The sequence below is a fragment of the Corvus kubaryi genome, unplaced genomic scaffold, assembly GCF_017639235.1.
Source record: "Corvus kubaryi isolate FWS band 111438036 unplaced genomic scaffold, C.kubaryi_AGA036_p1.0 37382, whole genome shotgun sequence".
Taxonomy (NCBI): Eukaryota; Metazoa; Chordata; class Aves; order Passeriformes; family Corvidae; genus Corvus; species Corvus kubaryi.
The window spans coordinates 3,194,272-3,218,744 of NW_024581124.1; the positions used below are offsets into that span (position 1 = coordinate 3,194,272).

Consider the following 24,473-nt stretch of genomic DNA (forward strand, 5'->3'; position numbering starts at 1 on the left):
GCTGTAGTTCAGTTGTAGGTAGTGCTGCTGCTCGGTAATTATTTTCTTCACAGAAATGCGTGCTTGAAACTTATTCTGGATACTTCACAGCCAAAGAAGATGGACAGAGTAGCACAGAAGGAAAGATCAGAGTTTGAGTTTCAGAGTACATCTGGATGAAAAGCAGACACTGTATTCATGTGGATTCAAAATCTTATGCAAATTCAGGCATGTTAAGGCAGCTACACATCCGCTTTCCACAAACATCCTAATAGCTGAGCACAATCGCCAGTATCTGGGCAGAGCCAACACTAACCTGAAAGCTGGAATTTTTGCCAGATTCATCAGGAAGGAGTGAAGGTACAGAATATTCAGTGCTCGGCTGAAGATCAGTTTGGTGGAAGAAATATGTGGAAGGTCTACAAATATCTGTAAATCGTAAAAGTAAATATTAGCCTGGCATTAATGAATAGAAGGGAAGCTACAGGCTGAGTTTAATGGAAAATTAAAATCATGTTGTTTAATCATACAGGTTTCTGATGTCTGCTAGTAGGCTGGATTCTGGCTCAGTTACAGTAAGGATAAGACAGAGATTACAGTACAATTGCCCCAAATCCACCAGGATAAGCGAGTTTTGAACACTGCTTTGTTGTGCTGCATTCCTGCAGAGGCTGAAGGAGTAGATTAATTTGGAGCCCGGAAAACACCTGCAGATTTACAGCAGCAGTAGAAGTTGTGTCAAGAGTATTTGTTCCTACCTCACCAGGGATCTGCAGAAAGAGCAGTCCAGCTCTGGTAAAATGCTTTTGTCTTAGGAAAGGAGTGGTCCTCCACTCAAAACATCAGCTCTTGATCAGTGAAACGAGACACTCAATTAAGTGATGAAGTCTGCAATCTGCTCTCTAACTTTCACAGCCAGCTCCCTGCATCCCACACAGAGCAGAGTTTAAAACATTTAGGTGACATTCAAACATGAGATAACACAGATGGAAGGTCTGAATATTTGAAGTATTAGAGCATTGAGGTTATTCAAATAACTGCTGGAGCAGTATGGCACTTAGCACCACACACAGGAGAGGAAGAGTCGCTTTCCATGGGCTTCCACAGCCCTGTCATATTACACGCTGGATTCATTTATGCTGTGAGCCACTTTATTGATTAATAGTGCTGAGAGATTTAACTAGCCACTGAATTATCCTGGCAGGCCAGGTCTGAGATGTTTTATTACCCCCCTCCCCGCACATACACACCAGCTTACTGAGCAGACATTATGAATTATTGAAGGTGGCGTTTTAATGTACTCAGCAAGGTGCTCTGGCAAGGGGCTTCCTGGGTTCCCATGGCATTTTAATATCAAATGCATTTCAGGTACTGGCAGAGGGCTCTGGGCACTAAAGGCTGTGCTCAGTGTTCAAATCTGTTAGTGCTCACATCAAGGATCATTACCTAACCTGCCTGTCAAGCGGCTGATTATATTAAAATGAAGTTTGCCAATAAATAAGAGTCTGCAAATCTACCCAGAGCAGTCTGTTTTCAGGCTAATTGGAAGCTATTTTTTGCCAGAACAAGTACTGCTTGTCCATAAATCAGCAGGTTTCATCGTGCAGTTCTTTACAAGATGTTGTCTCTGTCCTGCTTGGGAACAGACCCACTCTCACCACTCTCAGCTTCCCTCCACAGCTACCCACACACTTTGGTGTGTGCCATCCATAGGGTCCCTCATGTCAGTCCTGGTGAAGGCAAGGTTTGTTCAGGGAGGGACATGGGCCTCACTTTAGCCTGTGCTCTGGGATCCCCTCCAATGTCCATTCAAGTCAACAGGATCCTCTGGAACAGCTCCAACACGCTCCAGCTCTAGCCCTTGCTTTGGTGGCCTCTGCATGATTAATACAGGGGAAGCCTCCAGGTTTAAGGACCATCTCCTTCTCCAGGAGAGAGCTGAAATTCATGGTCAGAAAGAACCTTTCAGCACAATAAAGTCTTTCCAAAGCAATCCAGGTGGACAGTGAATTCACATTTGTCACCTCAGGTGCCTCTGTCCTTCTCAAACGCAGCCTTGAGACAAAAATCACCAATGAAATCTAAAATATTACAAGTCTGCAGTGACTTCCCAGAGAAACCTGTATCTGTCCTGTTATGAATCAGAGGCCTTGTTGTTTTTCCTTCTCTAAGAGGTGCCCATTTAAGAGCAGGTTTAACCCCATTTCACTGCTGGATTATGGCAAAGAGCCACAGAAGAATGCAGGCTTATAGAAGCCGCTTATTTCTTCCTCTCTGTCATGAACCTGGGAGGTCCAGGACATGCACCAGTTTAAAAGTAGGATTCTCAGGCACTTTATTTGCAGCTGGGCTCTTTCTGGGGTTTGGTGCATCAGCACTGCTGCCCCAGGAGAAGGGAGGCATGGCCAGGAGCACCTCACTCCTGGGACCAGCTCATCTGGGATTCCTAACTGCTTCCAGCAAGCTTCCAGCTTTGCCTTGGGAAGGGACTGTTAATAAACTTTCCTCTTTGTGACTAACTGGCTCGGAGGTGTCTCTGTTTTCAAGCAGACCAGTAGCACATACAATTTTAGGTAGGCATTGTTCCAGCCAAGGCCTTACTCATCCAGTGTAAAGCCTGGGCAGAAATGATAGCTTCCTTTATTTACAGACGTGTAAATAACAGCGAGGAATGGCCACAGGAGATAGGACGAGGCATAAGACCCTTTGCTAGTCATGAAGGAGATCTCTCCCCCTGCTGATGGGCTCAGGAGGGGAGTGGGCTGCCCAGATCACTGCTAGAGCCTTCCTGGGGCAGGTTGGGCAAACATCTGGCAGGAATGACACAGTTGAGGACAAACTGTGTCCTTGGACAAGCAAATTGTGTCATGCCCAGCTCTCTCCCCCGTTCTATGGTTTGTTTTCAGTGTTTTGGTTTCGGGCAGAGGCTGAAAGTTTCCCTAAAAGCCCGAGATGAGGAGTTACTCCAAAAACAGGCCTTGAAAGTTATCATCCTAGTACCACTCCTATGGATACAAAGAAAAATCACTTGAAAAAAGAAAAATGCAGGCTCTTCCTCTGGACCTGTTACCAGTTTTCTCAACTGACAAGGACAGGCTGCTCACAGGAACATGAAAGGCAGCACAGAAGCTCCCTGTAGTGAGCCTGGCGACTGCTGGGTGCAGCAGCTGGGATCTGTCCCCGTGTTGCAAACGCTCCAAAGCAATGATTCCTTGTCTTTGTGTATTTCTAGAAAACTGGAGAGACAATTCTCCCACATGAAAGCCTGCAACAATTAGTGGCATGCAAGAAAAGTTCTCAGTCGAGCATCAGAAAGGTTTCTTGGGTGTTTAGTGCTTTCAAAATCATTTAAAAAAAATATATATATATATAAACAACTGCTCTGCTAAGACATCAGACCCACCCACCCATATCTATACTCCAGCACTTATAACCCCAAAGCAAAGAGGAAGACCTAAGGGCAAGGTGATAATAAATAACTCGGTTTTAATTTTTATTTTTATTTTTTTGGCACACCTGAGCTCTTGTCATCTCCACAAATTCACAGAGCAATTTTCCAGAAATGCACTTTAGGTGAAGCACTTGCCTGGGACTGAAGATCTCTAGCTGTTGAGTTCTTGCCTGACAAATCAGAGATGCATTTCTGAGAAGTATTTTGGAATTTCAGTCCCCTAGACTGCTATCTCTCCCTTTCCCTCATCTGTGTAAATGACAAGGCCTTTGAAGACCTAATTTCTCATCATTATTTCTGTACTACTTTGATTTTGGTAGCAACTAATTCAGTGATGGCTATGCCTAATTAAAGATCAGAAATGTACACGGCTCAGCATTTGTCATTCGTCCCTTGTCAAATGCAACAAGATACCATCACTAATAAAAGCAAATATCTGAATAAAAGCAAGAGAAAAAAGGCTGACCCTGGTTCTTTGAATTCTCTGCCCATCACCAATGCTCTCCCCAGGGCTGGGTACAGGCCACAAGAATTGTTCTGCTAATAGGCCAGGTTAACACTAGTCTTTCCCAGTAGAGGATTTGGGGTTTATTGATACTCTGAAATGTTTCAAGATGCATTTGTGATGTACATCCAAGCATTGGGGAGACACTTGACCTGGCAGTACTGGGCAGCAAGATCATCCAGGACTGTGATGGCTGTGGTGCTTTCCCATGAGTCACAAATTCATCGTCAAATATTCCATGACTCATGGATTAACCTAACAAAACCCAGAGGGAAGAAAAGTTATTGGGTTATTGGTTGACAAGAGCTTTTAAAATTAACATGGCATAATAAGCAGGATACCAACATCCTCTGACTCGTGAGAAACTCGTCAGGAAGAGTTTTATGCACTCACCTATTACCAAGGGACCTCAGCTGGGGTTATGTAATTAGGATGGGACATTTTTTGCAGCTTCGAGGCTTGAATAGCAACATTAGTATAATCCAGTTACAGAAAGCAGAACCACATGCAACAAGCTATTAATACCACTTGTATTTAATTGCCGTTCCCTTCCATTCTAGTGCAGATAAACAAAATCAGACAAATACATGGAAACCAGAATGGAGCCACAAATGAACCATGAGATAAAATACAGTAAACAAGGTTATCTGTCTCCCCTTCTGCCAAAAGGTTATGAAATTGCTTAACACTATAAAAAGAATAGTCTGACCCCATGGACAGGGCATGGAAGGGGAGTTTGAACACACATTTCCAAAGTCCTGGGTGCATTTGTTCTCCCTGCTTTGCAATTAATTTCCTGGGAAACTCTGGGCACCTCTTCATCAGCAACAACATAATCAAAATTAAGTCAAGCACAGACTTCTCTAACCCCTCCATACCTCTGTCCCTCTGTAAAATAGGGTGAGTGGAATTGCAGAGTAGAGAGGATGAAATACATTAAATATTGTGGGGCCAGTGATCAACTGCATTAACAGAGACCATAGGAAAGCCTGGGACTGTGCTAGCTAAACATTAAAATTCCTGAGGAACACAAAGGAATTGATCTTGGAAAGCTTGTCCACTGTGGGACTTACAGGAGATAGATAATGCCCCATAATTTTAATTTGGCATTCAGTCTCAGCCTGACCCTTCCCATATCCAGGACCCTAAAGGCCTGCTTGAGTTCTCTTGTGCAGACATAATACTACAGACCTAAGCCTGGGGAGCAATGTAGTACATTTTGCATTCAAAGCATCACAGTCTCTTTGGTTTAAATAACATATTGTATCATTCCAGCAATGCTGATTGTATGTTTAAGATTTTCTCCTTCAGAAGCTATATATGATGGATAAAGAGGGGAAATCAAAAGGCAAAAGAATAGAGTTTAAATGGCAGTTAGGGGAAAGAGAGGAACACTGGAACTACTTGTTGTAAGAAAACGTGTTTATTTTTATTGACATTATCCTGTGGTTTGCAAGACTAGGATTTGTGCTTGGCACAACTTGCTTTAGATTTCAGATTTTACATTGAGAATCAGATTTTTCTGTCAACAGTCTTAATCTTTTAAATTAATATAATATCTTTCATGAAAAACTCCAAGTGCTTCATCATCCTCAGGCTGTATGTTTCCAGACCTTACTCAACCATTCTCAATTCACTGTAGCACCCATTTAGGAGCTTGGGGCCTCCCTCAGCCAGATGAAACAATTCTAATTACACTGACTTGACAGCAGAGGAGCTGGCTAATGCCAGCCAACATGCTTAGGAGGAGAATCAACTTGAAAGACATGTGTAAGCATTGTGACATCAATTTAATGTGTCACAGGACATGAAATTGAGGCCATGATAAGGAAGAAATCTGCTGATACCTGGATGAGCACAGCCTGTGTGTAAGGCACAGAAGAGCTGTCCCCTGTGACTCTGACACAGAGAAAAGCCAATGGACATGGGTAGGAACAGCCATAGCAAGGTGCACACTCATTCCCTGTCATGCCTGCTTGTTCATTCTGATCCTCCCAGGTGAGGGAGAGCGGGGAGGAACAGGCCTTTGGAGATGGGAGGTTTCGTTTTTTCTGACAGTGATCTTCAGAGGAAGGTCTCCCACATTTAAACAGGATGCCCCAAGAGCACTTAAAGAAATATATATATTAAAAGAGAAAATACAGCAGAAACAATGGAAACACAAACATTGCCAGGCACTGCAAGTCAGCTCTGTCACTGAGGATGAGAACTGCCACCCACAGACCCACCTACATCGAGCCAACCTGCCTAATTTAATCAGAGAAATTCTTGTGGTTGGATTCCTGTAGAAAGACTATGCACAAATAGGTCCTGGAGCAAATTGTATCATTTTAACAGCATAAGTGTGCTCTTATCTGAATCACAGAGGGTCTGCTGTTACATGGCAAATCAAGTGTCCCCCATGTCATCGTTTGGCCAGTTCCCCATGACCCAGGAGGCACAGCTGTCTGCATCACACAGGAAATGTCCTGCCTGGCCCTGGCCAGCAGCTTGGCATGGGCCATGTGAGGGCATCACTGCATCACAGCGTGAGTTACTGAGCATCCCAGCTGACAGCTCCTGAGCAGCACCCCACATCCCAGATTTCGGCTTGTCACCCATTGCTTTTCTGTAGCAAAGCTCCCTCAGCCGTTCAGAACAGACCTGTCAGTGTTAGGCTGTTTCCATACAAATGCCTCCTCACTGGAGTGCCACGGGTTGCAAGTGGGAATGAAGAAACACTGGGCTGGTGGACAAGGATGCCAGAATCCCTGCCTGATTGCTTATAGCAGGGGAGGAGAGATGAAAAGTTTCAGGAGAAGATAAGTAATGAGAACAGGTTTCACATTCACAATGAGGAATGATTTAAGGCAGTATTAAACCTATTCTGTAACTACATAAAGTGACCATCTTATACATTGCTGGCTTGCACTCCATCTGCTTTTTTTTTTCCCCTGTTACCCCCCCCCCCAAAAAAAAAAAGTCAAGGCCTCTTTGCTGTTTACCCTCTAATTTCATTAAAGAGTAATACCTCTTATCATGCACTTGGCTGTAACAGGTTTGCTCTGTACATGTATTTTCCAGAAAATTTCCAACAGAATTCCTTGTGCTGATTTCAAGAGCTGTTATCAATCAACAGTTTTTAAACAGTGATGCACACATAGCCTTGTCAAAGGGTTTGAGACCTATATTTCATTTATCTAAAAAAATAAATATGTTTAGCAAAGGTCTCTCCTTGTACCCTTGAACTCTCCCAGCTGCCAGTGATGAAGACTCAAGGGCAGCAAAGGATTTATCTCTTTGCTACCCACTCCTCAAAGGTGTCAGTCAGTGAAGGTTAGGGTCAGGCTGTGGTAATAAATTGAATTGAGGCAGATCTATGTGGACAATATAGATTCTATCCACCTTCTACTCTCTGCCTGGAACATCTACAGTTTAATACATACTTTATTACAGTCCAGGTAGGCATAACTGTCAAGTGCCAGCCTGAGTCCAGAAGCAAAACAGGACAGAGCACTTAGAGAAACAGGCTACTAGGAGGTTCCTCGGCTCTTACATGATCTCAGAAGCGAACTAAGTAAGAAGGAAGGAGCTTAAAGAATCTGCCAAAATGGATCCTTCCTGGAAACAGCAGCTGAAGCAGACTCAAACAGTGCTTCTTGTCTCTGCTGTGTGTAACAAATAGGATAAAAAATGAAGCCAGAAAGATTTCTGACATTAGTTTTTTTCTGAAATTAGTTTTTTTTTCTGAAGCTCCTGTCACTTTTGATAGCTTTTCAGTTGCCCAAAGTAGATGAGATTTAACTTGATGTTATAATATTAGTACTGTCTGCTGTGTAAAATGAAACACTAAAGATATCATCCAAAGTACAGCACAAAGAGAAGGTAATTATAGGGAGTATTTATGTTTGAAGAGTCAACCCTTAAAGTTTCAGGGCTAATGAATTCCTGGTAAGAAACTTCTGAGTGAGAAAACTCATGGTGGCACTAGCAGAGAACACCAAATTTGCTTGAGAAGGCAAACAGAATTTGTCTGGCATGTTGGTATGTGAAATCCCACAAGGCTGGACTGTGCCTTTCCTTCCTTCATCCTGAGTTTTTAACAGGCCCAGTGACACCAGACCAGCTTGTGTCCTGAGCTAGCTCACACCTGGAGCTGTCTCAACATTCTCTTCCTGGGTTTACCAAGCACTGAAGCCCAGCAGCTTCCCAGAAGCAGAGGTCTGAAGTTCAGGATTTGTTAGCAAACATCTTCATCCCTTTGGTCATCTCAGCCAAGGAGGTTCAGTCCCAAGGAAATTCAGGGCTCCACATGGCTTTAAGCTTGGAACTTTGCAGAGGAAGGCAGCTCTGAAATATTTGCGTGCAGACTGACAGCTTGTGTCCCAGGCACTGGGACAGAAATCACCAACCAAGCTCCAGAGTTCAGAGTGAAAATGCTGTTCTGCAAGAATCTGCACACAGAGACCAGGCACTTCTCATCTGACACAGGGAAGCTCTGATGATTTTTCTCAGGTTTTTTTGTGGTTGGTTTGTTTGTGGGTTTTTGTTTGGGGTTTTGGTGGGGGTTTTTTTAAAGGCCATATTTCAATCACACTCAGTCATTTTCCTTCAAGTTAAAACCCAGCTGTTGATTGTAGGTGTTTCATCTTGGTGAGGTTGTGAAGCTGGAGCCAGTACAGTGGAAATCCCACAGAGCACAAAAAGACTCTGCTGCAGTCTGTCATTTATCACCTGAATGGAAAGAGTAACAGCCCAACACAAATATTTGGACTTCTCTTTGTTCCTGGCAGGGCTCTTGAAGCACACACACGAGCAGATTGCGTTTGGTTTTGTGAGGATGGGAGAAGCAAAAGAGAGACAGAGCTGGGTGTGAGCCAAATCCAGCACACAAGAGAGGCAGAGCATGCTCCCAGGGCTGTGCCCAGGTGTGCAGGGCTGGAGCACCAGCACAGATAGTTTTATCACAGCAGACTGAGTGGATTCCTGGAGCCTTATCAGGGTGTACATCAAGGATGGTTGTTGATTATGAAGAACAGCACAGGGCAGAATCTCCCACGGGTAAATCCTCTATGGGGCTATGAGCAGAACTAAACCAACCATCAAAAGATATAGATCTTTTCCTCCAGATCTGAGCAAAAATCCAGACCTGGACCTTCTTCAAAACTGCTCCAGCCTTGTTACATCCCACTTGACCAGAGCAAAACTTTAACCAGATAAACAGCACCTTCAAAACAACAGCATTTTCCTGTCCTTATTTCAGAGCAAGGCCAGGACCACTGGAAAGCTCAGCAGTTCTGGCTGCACCACCACAAAGTTATAACGTCCCACCACTTTCACATCTGCTACAAGTCCAAATACACAGCTGTGGTAGGGCTAGCTTGTCTTTGGAAGCAGTCACAGAGTGCTCACCTTGTGTTTGGTGCTCTGGAAGCTTGTGCAAGGCATTCCCCCACCCTCAAAAAGCTCAGGAGCAGGACATCAGAGCCCTCCACTGCCTGCAGAGCAGGAGGCCATGAGCAGACCTGGTTTCACTGATAACACCAGCACAATTTACACAGCCGGTGGAAAAACAAACGCTCTGTCGGTTGATTTGCCCAATTCCTTGGCTCATGGCCAAGGAGGGAAGCTTGGGAGCACTGAGGAAAGGTTTCAGAAGACAGGCCTTGAGTCAAACGCCCACCACAGAGGTTTGTGACCAGGGACCTATACTTGCACCAGGACTGAGCTGAGGAGCTCCTGTGAAGGCACTGTCTCCCCAGCTGACTGCTGCTCCATTCTCCCTCCTGGTGCTGGATTTCACCAGCAATCACAAGGGGCTGCTTGTCTCCAGTTTGGAATATGAGTCCGTAGTGAGAGAACTTGTAATCCATATAAAAGGCAAGATTAGAATTCACTTCTAATATTTCTCCTACTGTTCACCCTGCCCTAATCCAGCATGGTTTGCCAAATACTAAACAGTACTAACTAGTGCCTTTAGGCCTTTCTTCTGACATTAAAAAAAAATTGAATCTGCTCTGCAATCATGGCTTCAAGAAGTAAGAAGTGAAGGAAGAAGTCCAATAGCAACCCTCTCTTTGCTGCTCTGCCCACAGCAATGGGCTCAACCAGACACAGCAGCTACGCAAACTGCTCTTCTGCAGTGCTGGGAACAACAAGCCAAAATATCCATCTTCAGAAGTTCAGTGCTATGTTGGACATTCCCTGATACATGTTAGAATTACTCCTTAACATTTACCATAGCTCTTCACATCCCCCTCTGCCAGCTTCAGAGCCGGGTTCAGGCAAGGTGACTCCAGGCAGAGAACAATGCAGCACTTTCTCTCTGCAATCTGCCACTCGGGTACAGCCCCGGAGCTCCCCTGGGCACACCTACCTGGCCCAGCCCAAACAAACCTGAGATAGTGTGGGCAGGAATGCACACAGCTCTGCCTGTCAGTGCAGTCTGCTGGCAGCTCTTTGCTTGCTCACCCATAGAGACATGGACCAGCAAGTAGGGAGCAGAGTGGAAGTAAAACTCAACACCTGTGTTTGCAAGGCTCAGAATAGCATTCGAGTCCTTCCCATGCTTTGGGAGCACAGCAGGGGGGATACTTCTTCAGAGTTGGTAAAGCAGCCCCTTCAGGTGTTGGTCAAGTCCATTTCTCTTGGCAGCCTCCTGTTGGGACCAAAGAAAACAGGAATTGCTGAAGGATCAGCATCTCTTGGCAAGCACTTCCCAAGTCAGCCTGTAGCAGTCTTCATGGAAGAAGAGACATTACCCGAATGGCTTTGCTCAGGACCTGCAGAGGTGCCAGCTCACACAGCTGCAGCCACCACGTCCTGCCCATGCCAAAGGCACTGGTAGCAGAGGGCAAAGCACAAAGCTCTGCTTACAGTAACGTGGAGGGACGGACACCTGCACTGGCTCCCAGCAGGGTGGACAACAACAAATAAATAGACAGATGGCCTTTGGCAGTGTGGAAAAAAGCATTTCACTTTCCTAATGAGAAACAGCTCCTGCTGTGGGCAGTGGAGCAGCACTGGGACCATCCCCCTCTGCACCAAACAGAATGACACCAGCTCTGCTGCAGGTCTCAGCGGGGCAGTGACAGATGAGCTGCTGTGACAGAGCCCAAGTTCTTCCATCATGTCACTGCTACCTTATGTGACCCAGGGGGTAGGAATAACAGCCAGGCTTCACTACGTCATCCTGCCAGAATGAAACTATTTAGAGACAGGTTCCAAGGGCAGCCATGAGCTTGCTTCCCTGGCAGGCTCACTGGGCAAAGAGCTTTGAGAAGTAGGGCCCATCTATACCCCTGAAGGAGGTGGAGGCCAGTAGGGACATGACTTCCCTCGTTCCTATAAATGCAGGAGGTGCCAAATGTTTGGAATGTGCTTTGTAGAGCAGGATTAGCATGGGTTCTGCAAAGCTCTACTCGCCCGAGCATGGATTTTGCTTAGAGGGTTTCTAGTCTCACTTGTTTATCCTGGTTGTGCATGATAATGAAAGCCTTCCAGAGCCAAGAGAGATGAAGGAAGGGCATTCCTGATGAGCTTCTCCCTCTCTTCCAGCAGAGGACTCACCAGCCTACACAAGGCATTATTTTTTGTGAGGATTAGGGCTAGGCTTAGGCTTGAGAGACTCAAAGAGCCTAGAGCTCCAGGAACACTGGTGCTGGAAAAGGCGTGCCAAGGCCACCCCGGCAGGGGCCCGACATTGCTGTTTCTACATCTTTCTGAGCTGGAAAACCCATGGTACGGGGTTTGGGTTAAGGGCAGGCTAGGGTTAGGGTTATGTTAGGGTTAGAGTTGAGAGAGTCAAAGAGCCTGGAGCTCCAGGGACACTGGGGCTGGAAAAGCCATGCCAAGGCAATTCCAGCAGGGCCCCAACATTGCAGCTTCTACTCCTTTCTGATCCGGACCACCACCACTGGTGATGGCTTGGTCTGAGGACAGTCTCTGGGCTGAGGTGAGACTGCTGTGAGTGTTTGGATGAGCAACCTAGGAAACAGGGAGAGCTGGGGATTCCAGGTGATGATTGAACCAATGCCTTAGGTCTGTTTAGTTTGTGTCTGTGAGAACTGGGATCTGGGCTGGAAAGGTGTTGTTAGGAACAAAGGATGGAGCAAATCTGCTCTCTGTGCAGTGAAGGACTGAGGAGCAGGGAAGGTGATTATTTATAAAGTATATGAATATTTCACCCAAATTAGGGGGGGGGGCAGTGATGTCCATGTTGTCCTACAGAACTGCTTTGGTTATGGGTCAGAGAGAGAGAAGGGAAATTACTTTTTATTTTCCTCCAATTTTTCCAGACAGAAGTGGGACACCGTCTTTCCCCTCCCTACAGCACTCCAGGCACACGAGACTAGCTCAGTGCCGGCCCAGTTCTCTGAGAGATAACAACATTTGACAGTTTTAACAACAACTCTAGTGACTCTTGATTGCAAAGATTCAGTCTCACGGACCCAGACGGATGAGGCAAAAAACGAATTTCTACACACGGCTTTATCCAAAGGAACAGTTTCAGCTTCCTTGCTTTCAGAGCCCAGCTCCAGCCTCCAGTTTCTTGTTCCACCGTGCTGGTTTGTGCTCCTGAGCTCGCGTGTGCCCTGCGAGCGCCGCACACGGGCTCATTTCTGCTTGGCAGCAGCGCTGCCGCTCACCAGGGGACGCCAGCGAGCCACTGCAGTCACTGCTCTGTGACACAAAATCCGACACAGCCAAAGATCGCTCCCGGACTAAAGCTGCCAGGACAGAGAGGAGCTGCGCGCCTCCACCTCCCCAGGACAGCCTGTCACCTGCACCTGGAGCACTGGGGCTGCGTGTTTTCCTTCCTGTGGAAAAGAGCTGTCGTTCTCTTTCTGGATCCCACCGCCGGAATTTCGACTCCACCTCCAAAATTGCATGTATCCAAGGGTTACTCCCACGCAAGAGAGGTGGTGCTGGGGCACAGGTAGAAGTGCCCTGAAATGGAGGGGAATCACCTGATTTAAGCCCTTAAAATGATAAAATGGGTGAATTTCTTTCAGTTTAACCCCTTAAAATGAGGGAAAAGGAGGGGTCTACCTTCACTTAAATCAACCCTCATGCTGTCACAGACTGTGCAGTAAACATGCTTCCTCAATATCTCACTATTTTCTGAACAAAACTGTACTGTCAGCATGTATTCTTTATCATTCTTCTAAGTGATAACAGGGTTTAGTTCCTCCAGCAAAATTAAAGCATAGAACTTGTGCCAGTGATCCTGTGATCTTGAACTTTGAAGCAGAAATGCTTGTAAAACAATAAACATCTACCCCTCTTTCAGAAAAACTTGACTATTAATGTGAAGGAGTTGCAGTGACTATCTCCCTTTCTATCTTTTCCTGGATTGGAGATGACCTCTGGAATGGAATGGAGCATTTAGTTCAATTTGTTTTGCTTCAGTAATTTACAACAAACCTTTGAACAGTGAGAATCTTGTTTATTTCTGGACACCTGTTTCCATTAAAGGCTTTTCCCAGACTAGCACGAAGACTACCACAATCAGCCATCCCAAATCATCTGGACAAAATATGAAACTCATTGGCTTAGATTTTTCTTTCTTCATTCTCACCACCCTCACTGCTCTTCGGAATGCAGGTAAGTGATTTTCAAACATTTTGCTGCTTTTAACTGCAAACTTTTTTGGCTTCTCTGCTTCAGAATACACACCTTGGTAAGAAATTGCTGATACCATCGGTACAAGCTAAAGCATAGACACTCAGGCCAGCTTTTACCTGCACGGTGTCATTTTCAATCCCTTCCCCTATAATTTCCATCAGGTCAGTGGATCTGTTCTGTAAGTAAACAGACAATCTGGAGAATGCAGTAAATATACTTAAAGACAGAGAAAAACTTTCTAGCTTCCCATATTGAACAAGCATTTTTACTTCCCTTCTTTGCATTTTCCCATGCTTGTTCTTCACCACCCACCTTGATGCCTGCCTTTCTTTTTGCTTGTGTCCTCACAAATAATCAATCCTCCCTCAGTTAGTTTTTCGTAATTGGTTCCAATTTTGCAAGACCCATGTCCAAATTTAGAATTTCTGATACTTACCGAGGTCATTTCAGCATTGCATGATACTATTGATACAGTTCCCAGTGTTGCACTTGGAAGATTCCACTTCCCAAGAGGTCCTCGGTGCTCCCAGTGTCTGTGCAGCACATCCATCTCACTTAACTCCCCCTTAACAGTTTGTGAAACTCAGCTATTCTTGACAGTGTTACTGTAATGTCTGTCTTCTTCCCCCTGTTTCATTTGCTGAGTAGTTTTCCTTGTGATGTCCAGTAATTACTCATTCTGTTCAGCCAGACTTCAGCCAGACCTAAGCCAAGAGCCTACTCACCTGTGTACCCAGGACTCATAACACCTACCTTTTTAAGGCCAGACTCAAATGAAATGCACAAAACAAAGACATTTCAGGAGCTCTTAATAAACTTGTGCTGGAGCCCACTTCATTGCTGATGTTAACTTTCCAAGAGCACTGGCTGCCTGTTCTTACTGATTTCCGTGTAGGGTTGATGGTGGGGGACCCCCGTTCTGGTATGTTTAAGACTTACTCTCAAAAATAAATGTAATTAGTGACACTCACTGAGGGGCTGCTCTGGAGATATATCTGTCTATCACATGTAGAAATACCCATGGAATTGATGAAATGGGGTAGTGGCTGGGAGGTAAATAAGTGTCTTTTGCTACTCAAAATGGAGCAACCTTCATACCTAGGTGATTACAACCTTCGCCTAAATACATTCCTAAACTAACATAACCAGCCTATTTTATTTACTTGCTGTAGTCCTTTGGGTGATGAACTTCTGCCTCAGAGAACATCTCAAAGAGTTCAATAACATTCCTGACTGTTTTTTTCTTCCTTTAACAAGGAGCTCAAGACTCTTGCGCAAACCGATGTGGGGAGCTGCTTGGTACCTGTTCTTGCCAGGTGACATGCCAGTCTTTGGGGATATGCTGTCCTGATTATAAAGAATTTTGTCTTCAGATTTCTCCATACTCGGGATCTCTCATGGGAGGCAAAGACTTTTTGATTAACAACACAGCTTTTAATGCCTCTTCTGTGGTAAAATGCAGGTGGGCCACAATTTTATATTCCTCTGCCAAAGGGAGGTGAAACTTTATAATCTCACTCTCCAACAACGGGCAATTACCACAAAACAAGACCAGTCTATATGGGAGTGAAGACTTTGTAAAGTTGTTAGAATCCTGACATGTAGGTTTGAAAAGTTCTGCTGACCCTCACCCTCAAGGATACCTGTTGACTGTATTTCTACACAGGGTCGTTTCTTTTAGGTCAAGTTATTGTGTGGCACAGTCATTACTGTGCTCATTCTTCCCTTAACATGTTAAAACTCTGACTTTTCTAAAAGAATTTCCTTTCAGAGCACTTGGTTGTCAATATTTCTTTAGCATTTTCCTTTGTGGGAAAGAATCATTTATTTCTTAATCCGGATGAGAAAACAGCAAGAAAGAAATGTAGGTAGGACACCTCATGTTTATCCTGGAAGAGAAAACTGTGGATCCTAAATGTGTCAGCCTGTATTGCACTCAGGTGCACGTGCATGTGCAATACATACAGTACACTGAATTTTGATGACCCTGATGTCCTGCTACTATTTCCACAGAAGGTTCTGAGTGAGATTTTGGAGTCCTTCCCATATGGATAGCAGTACCTGAAAAGGTTCTCAATTCTTTATTTGGAAAACCTTTGACCAAGGCATTCGTTCTGTAGGACACAACTGTGTACTTTGAATTACCTCCATAGTTACATTATTACAGCCAAGGCAAATTTCAGTGCAGACGACAAAAGGTACCAGTTTCTGGCAAGCCCCAGCTCGCTTTGATACTTGGAGTAGATATGCAGTGCCCACATATCAGTCTTGAAGAGTCACGGGTGGAGTTATACCCTAGGACACTGGGCAAGAGCCCTAACTGGAACCAAATGGTTAAATAACAAGCAATGAGTTCTGAGTTAACCTTTGCAACAGAAATTCTAGAACAGCATGAAATTACTTTCGTTGCCTTCATAGGACTTACCAGGAAAAAAAAAACCAAATCAGAAATTTGCAATAACTGTGCCTCATGGTCAGTGTTAGCCACCCTGTAATCCTACTAATGCTGTAACATTATCTTCCTCTTCCTGCTGTCCCTTTGTTGCTAATTTATCATGTCTCCCTCCCCCAGTAATTAAATAGTAAATTGAAGGTTTGTGGATTGCTGTATATTTGTGCAGTTCACAGCAGAATCCACATTGATGTAATAAGCACAGATTTTTCCAGTTTATATTCCCTGCTGCAAGCAAAACAGCCCCAGACTTGAAATGATCCACTCATGACACAAGGTTGTTTGATGAAACACATTCAGAATTTTCCTTCTCTCTATGGTGTCACTGAAAAGTGTTTTCAACATCTACAGGTTCAAGCAGCAAATCATAACCAGTGGCTATGTTGACAAGGATGGAAAAGCCCACTGCATCTCCCCGTTGCTTTATGAGACTGGTTTCATCCCTTTTGAAGTTTCTACAGATAATGGGTTGACATTTCCCTACTCTGGAACTTGGTTATCAGGTTATTTACTTATATCTACAGCACCCCTCTTCTTCCTATATTCTTCCTCCATGGATGCAGGATTGTATAAGCCTTTCCCTTTTGATCAGTTTTCTTCTTCCATAACAGGCCTCAGAAAAGTAAGTCTTGCTGGCCTCGTGCTAATTCATCTTTTGAGAGATGAACTATCATAGCAATTGAGTAGCAGCAGCAGCATTGAATGAAAAATCCTGCTTAAAAATGAGGTTGACCAAACCAATTCCCACTTCGTCTGTACTTCTGTCACTTTTTGTCCCCTCTTCAAGTAACTGCATTGTGGTGTTGCAATCTAAGGACTGCCGACATTAGTAAGGGTTGCATTCTCTCAGCTTCAGCTTATTCTTTTCATGTCATGCATCCTGTGCTGTGTAAAATATACCCAGGGGAAATACTGCTGAATCTTAAGTAATATAGTAGCACTTTTTCAGGACTATGCAAAGCAAAAATGTCATTAGCCCTCTTTTTCTCCTCTGCAATGCAGTGCATCACAGCAAAGTTTCAGATGGAGAAAAATGCACATTGGTAAATGAGACAAAATGGCAATACTATGGCACCCCCAACACTGGTGGAAACTTAACTCTTACCTGGACACACCAGACACTTGCAGCAACCCATGTCAACATAGAAGTCTGGGGATACCAGGAAACAGGTAAAGTGACCTTCTTCCTACCTGTGCACAAGCATTTATCACACATGTACCTTATGTGCAGAGCTCTGCACAGCTTGTGATCGCTTTCACTGAGGCCTCGAGAAGAGACCTGCAAGTATAAAGAACTCATGGCAAAAATGTCAGCTTTTCCTCTTCGTTTACATATGGGTGAAGACATCCAATTTCAATCTTGTGGCAATTGTTCTTTCCAGCATCCAAAACCATTTTCTTCCTCTGTCTGACAGGTGACAGTTACTCGGAAAACTGGATGGCTGAATGGAAATATCTTTATACTTTGGAAAGAGAAATCCCCAATACAGGGCAATTTTCTTTCATTCCTGTACCTGCTACAGGAAATTACAATACATGGGACTTTGGACTTTTGAGGATTATACCCAGCAACTATTTTGATGGGCAGAGGCAAGTGCATCACAACATTCATTCTTCATAATAATAATAATAATAATAGTAATAATAATAGCTACCTTATAAGCTATTGTCTCCTTTGGCATTTAAAACTGAGACTCAGGCTCCATTTCATGTAAAAAAACGGGGAGAAAACTGGAAGGTCAAAAGTGAGAAAAATTAATGGGTTGACATAAAGACAGTTCAGTCTGTAAAGGACTGAACTTACTCTCTAAAGTAAAGAGGAGCATGGAGGAAGAATCACAGTCTGCCACAAGCAGTCTGATGCACAGTTATTCACCCAGTTATTCACCCAGGGCTGCTTTGGAAAAACACCCCCACAGTTTTATTAATGAACATGATGGTCTAGGGCATGGAATAGCCCTTTGGTCAGTTTGGGTTGGCTGTCATGGCTGTGTCCTTCTCCCTGGGGGCCAGCATGAGAACCAGAGAAGACCTTGGCACCATACCAGCACTGCTCAGCAGTTGCTAAAACACTGGTGTGTTATCAGCACTGCTTTGGTCACAAATCTAAAACTTGGCACCAAATAGGCTGCTATGAAGAAAATTACCCCAGCCAAACCCAGTACTCTCACCAGACTAGGATCTGCTGATTCTTTTGTTTTGTCACAGCTGTGGAGGAGCCTCTAACTGCAGAACTTCTGTCACTGCAGCCACAGGCCTTCCCCTGTATTTAATTGTTTTTCTATTTTTCGTAGGTATGTAAGCTTTTGCATTACTAGAAGTTTTATGCCCATTTCCTTTTATTTCATTGCATATTTCCCCATGATTTTTGGTGAACTACCTAATTCCCCTTAGATATTCCTTTATAATTCTTCCACGAATGCAGTTTTTGATGTAGATGGTGTAGACTCTCTGAACATATAAATGCCACCTCTTCGGTGTTACAACATATTGCTAATATGTCAGAACCCTTTTTAGCATTTAGGAGTTGCTACCCAGAGAAGGGTAACCTTTTCTCCTTCTAGAGGGTTTTTTATTGCACTTTGTATGTGATATTTCTTCATGAGGGAAAACCAGAGTGGCTTTGGAACATTTCAAGGATTCTGAATGGTTTGTCCCCATCTTTTGCCATTAGCCCTGATAGTACTGGGGTGCAGTGTTATGTTTTGTTTAAGAATCCAGATATTCTTCATTCTGGCCTAAAGGAAACTCCAAAGTCAAAAGGTGTGAACAGAAAACCTGCCTCTAAAATGATCCATGTAAGCCAGGATCACAATTACTAAAATGTATTTGGATTATTGCATACTTGCTGCATGTTGTCCTATCACCTCCTGAATTTGGAAAATTTTGATTTGCTGTAACTTTTTGAGGGAAAAAGAAAGCAGTGGGCTTTGCAATGAAATAACTTGCAGGTCAAAAAGTGTTTCTTAGTCATAATCAGCAATTAAGTCAGTGTTACTGTCAAAATAGTGTTTGTTCAGCTACCAGATCTATTTTTTGTTTCTTTTTTTTTTTTTTCCAGCAACATTGCATCAATCTGGAGCTCAGAGCATGCACTGGCTTGGCACCTTGAGAAAGACTTCAGAAATGACTCAAATGCATGGGCAACTGCAAAATGTATAGAATGGGACAAAAAGGAAGAGTTGCTTCCAAACTTCATGAAAGAAATTATAGACTGCCCTTGCACTTTGGCACAGGCAAGAGCTGACACTGGCAGGTTCCATGTAAGTTATTAATTGATCCCTCTGGCTTATTACAATTCCAAGTAGAAGCTTAAGCAGTGCCAAACTCCACACACACGTGTTCCCTCTCTAAACATTATTACAAGGACATTAAGTTATATTTAGATTTGCACAAGTAGCATATCAAATGGCAGAGGTAAATAAAGCTTATCCAGGTAGTATGAGTAAAAGTGCCTATAGGATAGGAGATGGAAATTACATTCAAACAGGGAATTAAGACAGTAGTTCCAAAGGTAGACTGAAAACACTCAGAGAGGACAGTGAGCTCTGTGGAGCTGGGAGCAGGGATGACTTCTTTGAGATCCTACAAGAAAACAGTCTGTGTTTATAGGTGATATCCCATGCTGTAACAAACAGGCCACATTTCTGCCTAGTAAATCATACTTTGTTGCAAACCCTTCTGCTTTGTACTTCAGACCTCAAGTCCATAGCTGTAATCCATTATTTCCTTTATTCTGCTTCCTTCCTCCTTCTCAGATTCACTGTTATCAAGGAACTGACAAAAGCTAAAAAATCAATGGCCATTTAGTCTACACTTTCACTTACACTGCTAATCTGAGGACCATATGAGAGTGACTTCATCTCCTATTTATGATACCAAATGCATATTTTATTTTAAAAGGAAAAAAAAAAGTTAAGTAAACCTTGTTACTATTCTGGTTATGAAGCTCCAAACATGATGTGTACAGTTAAAAGCTTGTGAAGAAAAAAAGTAGATCTACTCACTCTGTCTAAGAACATAGGACAAACATTTACTCTGTTGTGTCTGTGTTTGTTGTACACTTGTAGTTGAATCCCCATCTAGCTGCATTTGTTGTTCAAGGTCTGGTGTAACAGACTGCAAAATGCTCAGGTTAGACATGTTGCTCCAGACACTTTGGTATTAAATTCAACACAGAAACTCAACCAGTTCCTGTCAACTTTACACATGTCAGATACAAAGGATGGGGACAGAACGTAAGAATAGAAAGGACAATGACGAAAGAACCCCATTAAGTGTGAACATTGATCTTTTTCAGACAGATTATGGCTGTGACATTGAAAAGGGGAGTGTGTGTACTTATCATCCTGGTGCTGTGCATTGCGTAAGAGCCATTCAAGCCAGGTAAAGAAAATTTTTAAAACTGCATTTTTTGATTAATCCTTTCACCTCAGAGACAGCAGCATCACAGACGTCAGGGGTGAAGTCTAACTGGACATCAGATAAGACTCGGTAACCAAAATATTTAGCTGTATCCATGAAAAGGCAATAAGTAATCCCTAAATAGAGGTGGAGCTAAATGATGACTTTCTTGCTGCTTTTCTCAATCAGTCCCCAGTACGGGGCTGGACAGCAGTGCTGCTACGACTCCATGGGAACCCAAATCCTCACGCACGACTCCACCGGAGGCAGCACACCTGATCGAGGACATGACTGGGGGTCACCACCATTCCTGAAGCCTCCCCGGATACCTGGCTTTTCCCATTGGCTTTATGATGTTATCAGCTTCTATTACTGCTGCCTGTGGTCTGATAATTGTGACTTCTATATGAAAAGGCGGCCCTCTAGTGACTGCAGGACGTACCGCCCGCCCCGAGCTGGTAAGGGCTTCAGAATTTCCTTACGGAGAGTAGATTTTTGATACAGTGTTGGCTTTTAGAATATTTGTATATGTACACATATGTGTTGGCAATGGGAAGGGTACAACGTCCGGAGGAAAAATTCCATGGAAGGTTTCTATTGATCTATCACTTACAAAATCCGTATAGGTTTTTTAGTTGTGCTGCAAGATTTTCTGCTGTTGAGCATCTCATTCACCCTAGAAGCTAAATAGCCAAAGCATAGTAGTCAACCTCCACGACTTTGTATCATCAGTGTGCACTTTTTCAGGAAAAAAAGGTGGTTAGAGGTGGTTAATGACAGCTAGGAAGTAGCTAGAAAAAGCTACCATGATGAGAGATACTAATATCAAACAAGAAGGATTTACAGTTTACAGTGTGTCTGTTTTTTCTCCCGCTTGCTTTTAACTCAGTCTTCAAGTCTTGCCATATCTCTGTTGCTACCACATGTTTTGCCTTCTATGCTGCTGAGGTGCTGAGGTGTCCAGCAGGACTTGGCTTCCCATAAAGGAGTGCAAAGAGGCAGCAGTTTGCATCAGGAAAAAAAGGAGAAAACTGTAGAGGCCATTGCATTAGGTAGTTGGGGGTCATAAATGAGTGGCTTGGCTGCTTAAAGAAACCTCATCAAAAGTATTGGCAGAAGCAGAGTTTAATATGAATTTGTGAAAATACAGCTTCACGGAGTTGGATGGCAAGGTGCATTGTATTCGTTACTATACAGATTAAAGCACACAAAAGAAGATAAATTAGAAGCAATTTGGAGCGATTTACATGGAAGTTGGAAATGCAAAAGGGGCTAAGGGTGCAAAGGATATGGATGCAAAGATAAGGCAATAGGCCTGTATTTATGTCTCAATCTCCACATATATTGCATGTGGTACAGTCTTCTAGCCTCTTTCCTGTCTCATGAACTTGAGGAGTAATAGGTTGTGATTTTTGCTTGTTCTTAATTCTCTTTTTGCTTTTAAAAATAGCATCTGCTTTTGGGGATCCTCATTTCCTCACATTTGATGGTCTGAACTTCACCTTCAACGGCCTAGGAGAATACACATTGGTAGAATCTAATCTCACATCCCTTAGAGTGCAGGGGAGGACACAGCAGGCACACCTTCCCAATGGTAAGTCGGTAAGAGAGGAAGAGTGATAACAAAAAATAGCTTCTGAGCTTGCTTGATTTGCATTTTGCAGCAATCCTCCTATCATCTGTAGTCTTCATTTTTGGCCATTTGTGAACAGTCACCATTCTGAAGATAATCAGAAAGCAGACAACATCTTCAGGAAAAACTTCCCAATCAAAGTTTAATTGCTAGTTTTATTGGGTGTGAGCAACAGAAGTGTAAGGTTTTCTGCTGTGTTTAAGGGCTCAAAAAAAAAATCTTATTTCTCTCCATGCCCATTCTCATCAATAAGGAAACATAAGGCCAGTTCTAGAAATCAGTCAGTAGGCACAGCTGCCAGCTGGTGCATTTTGATAGCATTGTTGGTTTTTTTCTTTGGAAGGAACTGGGGCTCAGGGGACCGGCTTGTCTGCAGTGGCCATGCAGGAGAACAGCTCTGATGTGATTGAAGTACGCTACTCTGAGGATTTGAATCTGGAGGTCCTCTTGAACCAGAGGGTTCTCAGCTTCTCTGAACAAAGTTGGATGGACTTGAAAGGTTAGCTACACATATCAGCCTTGTAAGCAATTATATTCTGATGGAGCCCATGTATAGTTAAAAATATCTCTAGATGCATGCATTTCAACTCTCTTCTCAGCATCCCTTTGTGAAGTGTTTTAACAGGTGGCTTCAGTGTCCATGTCTTCTACGTCCTCTTTCACTGGTTTGTAGAGCAATGGTTTTCCTTCTCACCCTGTGGACAATGAATGGAATTAAAAACTCTGTACTCTACATTCTGCTTTGAGCTTACTGCCTCTAATGAATGAAGCCTAGCAAATAAAATGAAATACAGTGAAATACAACCATACCATATACTAAAATATAACTGAATTTCACGTTTACCTATTGGGAGCTCTCTCAGTAGGTCAGATATTTTTCCTCTCTTATTCTGCTGAAAAAACTACTAAAAGTTGGCTTTTTGTCCAACAGGGCTGTGATCACTTGATTAGTCTTTATGATAATTTGACAAATAATCATCATATATCACTTGAATTTTAACAATAATCCCCCTATTCAGAAGAGGAAGATTTCTGTGGCTAGTAATTAGTATTCCTCAAATGGCTGAAGAGCAAGTGGAGGGCTACATTGACAAGGAGCTGCAGAAGCAGAGAGATGCAGGGAGGGAAAAAAATGGAAGGGACATTGATGGGGCCTGGAGAAGAAGCCATATTAGGGAGGTGTTGACAAGACAAGGGAGAAGGAGAGGAAAACTGTGACCACTGAGAGCGGTGCTTCCAGTGTGGCTTCCCTTGAAATGCTTCTCAGAGTGCGGTTCAGAGTGGAAGGGAGGAAAAGTTTACGAAAAGTAGTTAAAACTGATGATGATTTTACCTGATGCTAAAACACAATGAATGTTTCACTATGGATAATTAGCTATTTTGTCCTCTTCCTCTCATTGCTATAGGTCTCTTTCTCTATTCTACACCTGATCAGAACATCACTGTGATGTTCTCTTCTGGGTCTGGAGTGGAAATAAGGGGAAGTGGAGGATTTCTGACCCTGACAGTTCTGCTCCCAGAGAAGTTTATGAATCACACTCAGGGTCTCTTTGGGGTAATGAATGGCAATCCAGAGGATGACTACACCTTCAAGAATAAAACCACCATGTCAGTTCATGCAAGTCCCCAGCAGGTGTTTGAGTTTGGAGCTAACTGTAAGTCATTTCTCTGGTCTATTATTATATTTTCTTTACAGATTCAAAACAGTTTGTGATTTAAAGACTAGGAAATGAAGTCTGTGCCAAGCAACCAGTACTGGGGGGAAGAGAAAGGGAGTAAGAGAAATATGCCCTCCTCTATCCAAGTGGGGAGTGAAAACAGAACCATGATGGAGTGTTCAGCACTTTGCTCCATCAGGAGTCAGACCTCGTATTTCCCAGGCTACACTTTCAGAATGCCATCTACTATGGTCAGCTGAACACAGCATCAGCAGACTACAGTGTTACAGAAATACAGCAAAAGCCAGGGCCAGCTATCTTTTCCCAGAATATTAGCTATGCTTTCATCATGTACCATGCTGACAACTTAAAAAATCATTTATGAAATCACAATTTAGTAATTGTCCCTTTACAGTAGGGGGTGGGGGGGGATGTGTGTAAAAGAATGTCTCCTATCGTTTAACGTGTGATTGGGCTGCTCTATCTTATCTGCAGCATTAGATTGGTCAGCATTCCTTCTGGCACCAGGTTAGGAGATGAGCCAGAAACATAATGCAAAATACCCTCTGGCTACCAGATGATCTCTGTATTGAGCACAGTGTAACCATACTCCAGGGTTCAGATCATCAGAAAAGTCTCACTGCTTCAGCCTCAGGAAGTTTCTGATATAACAGAATGAAAACAAAGAGCAGGACCATGGTAGATATGATGAATTTAGGGACACTTAGGATCTGTGTTGTTTGAAATGGATGCTTCAGGTAGCTCTGTCTGTTGTCACCAATTTG

The 24,473-nt window shown here is 43.5% G+C and overlaps 1 protein-coding gene across 2 annotated transcripts in view; it reads left to right on the plus strand.

Annotated features, from left to right (window-relative positions):
* The first annotated feature begins 11,565 nt into the window (after window positions 1-11,565).
* Window positions 11,566-24,473, plus strand: part of SUSD2 (sushi domain containing 2) — a 19,038-nt gene continuing 6,130 nt past the window's right edge. The window contains exons 1-12 of one of the 2 annotated variants that reach the window (XM_042034942.1): window positions 11,566-11,654; window positions 12,212-13,520; window positions 14,799-15,003; window positions 16,345-16,496; window positions 16,996-17,163; window positions 17,409-17,583; window positions 19,055-19,256; window positions 20,294-20,379; window positions 20,587-20,855; window positions 21,848-21,991; window positions 22,374-22,529; window positions 23,437-23,685. In XM_042034942.1, coding sequence (XP_041890876.1) covers window positions 13,454-13,520; window positions 14,799-15,003; window positions 16,345-16,496; window positions 16,996-17,163; window positions 17,409-17,583; window positions 19,055-19,256; window positions 20,294-20,379; window positions 20,587-20,855; window positions 21,848-21,991; window positions 22,374-22,529; window positions 23,437-23,685 — 1,873 coding nt within the window. In that variant the 5' untranslated portion in view covers window positions 11,566-11,654; window positions 12,212-13,453. Of the gene's footprint in view, window positions 11,655-11,679; window positions 11,869-12,211; window positions 13,521-14,798; window positions 15,004-16,344; window positions 16,497-16,995; window positions 17,164-17,408; window positions 17,584-19,054; window positions 19,257-20,293; window positions 20,380-20,586; window positions 20,856-21,847; window positions 21,992-22,373; window positions 22,530-23,436; window positions 23,686-24,473 lie in introns of those variants that run through there. The other variant, XM_042034943.1, reaches the window with a different exon arrangement.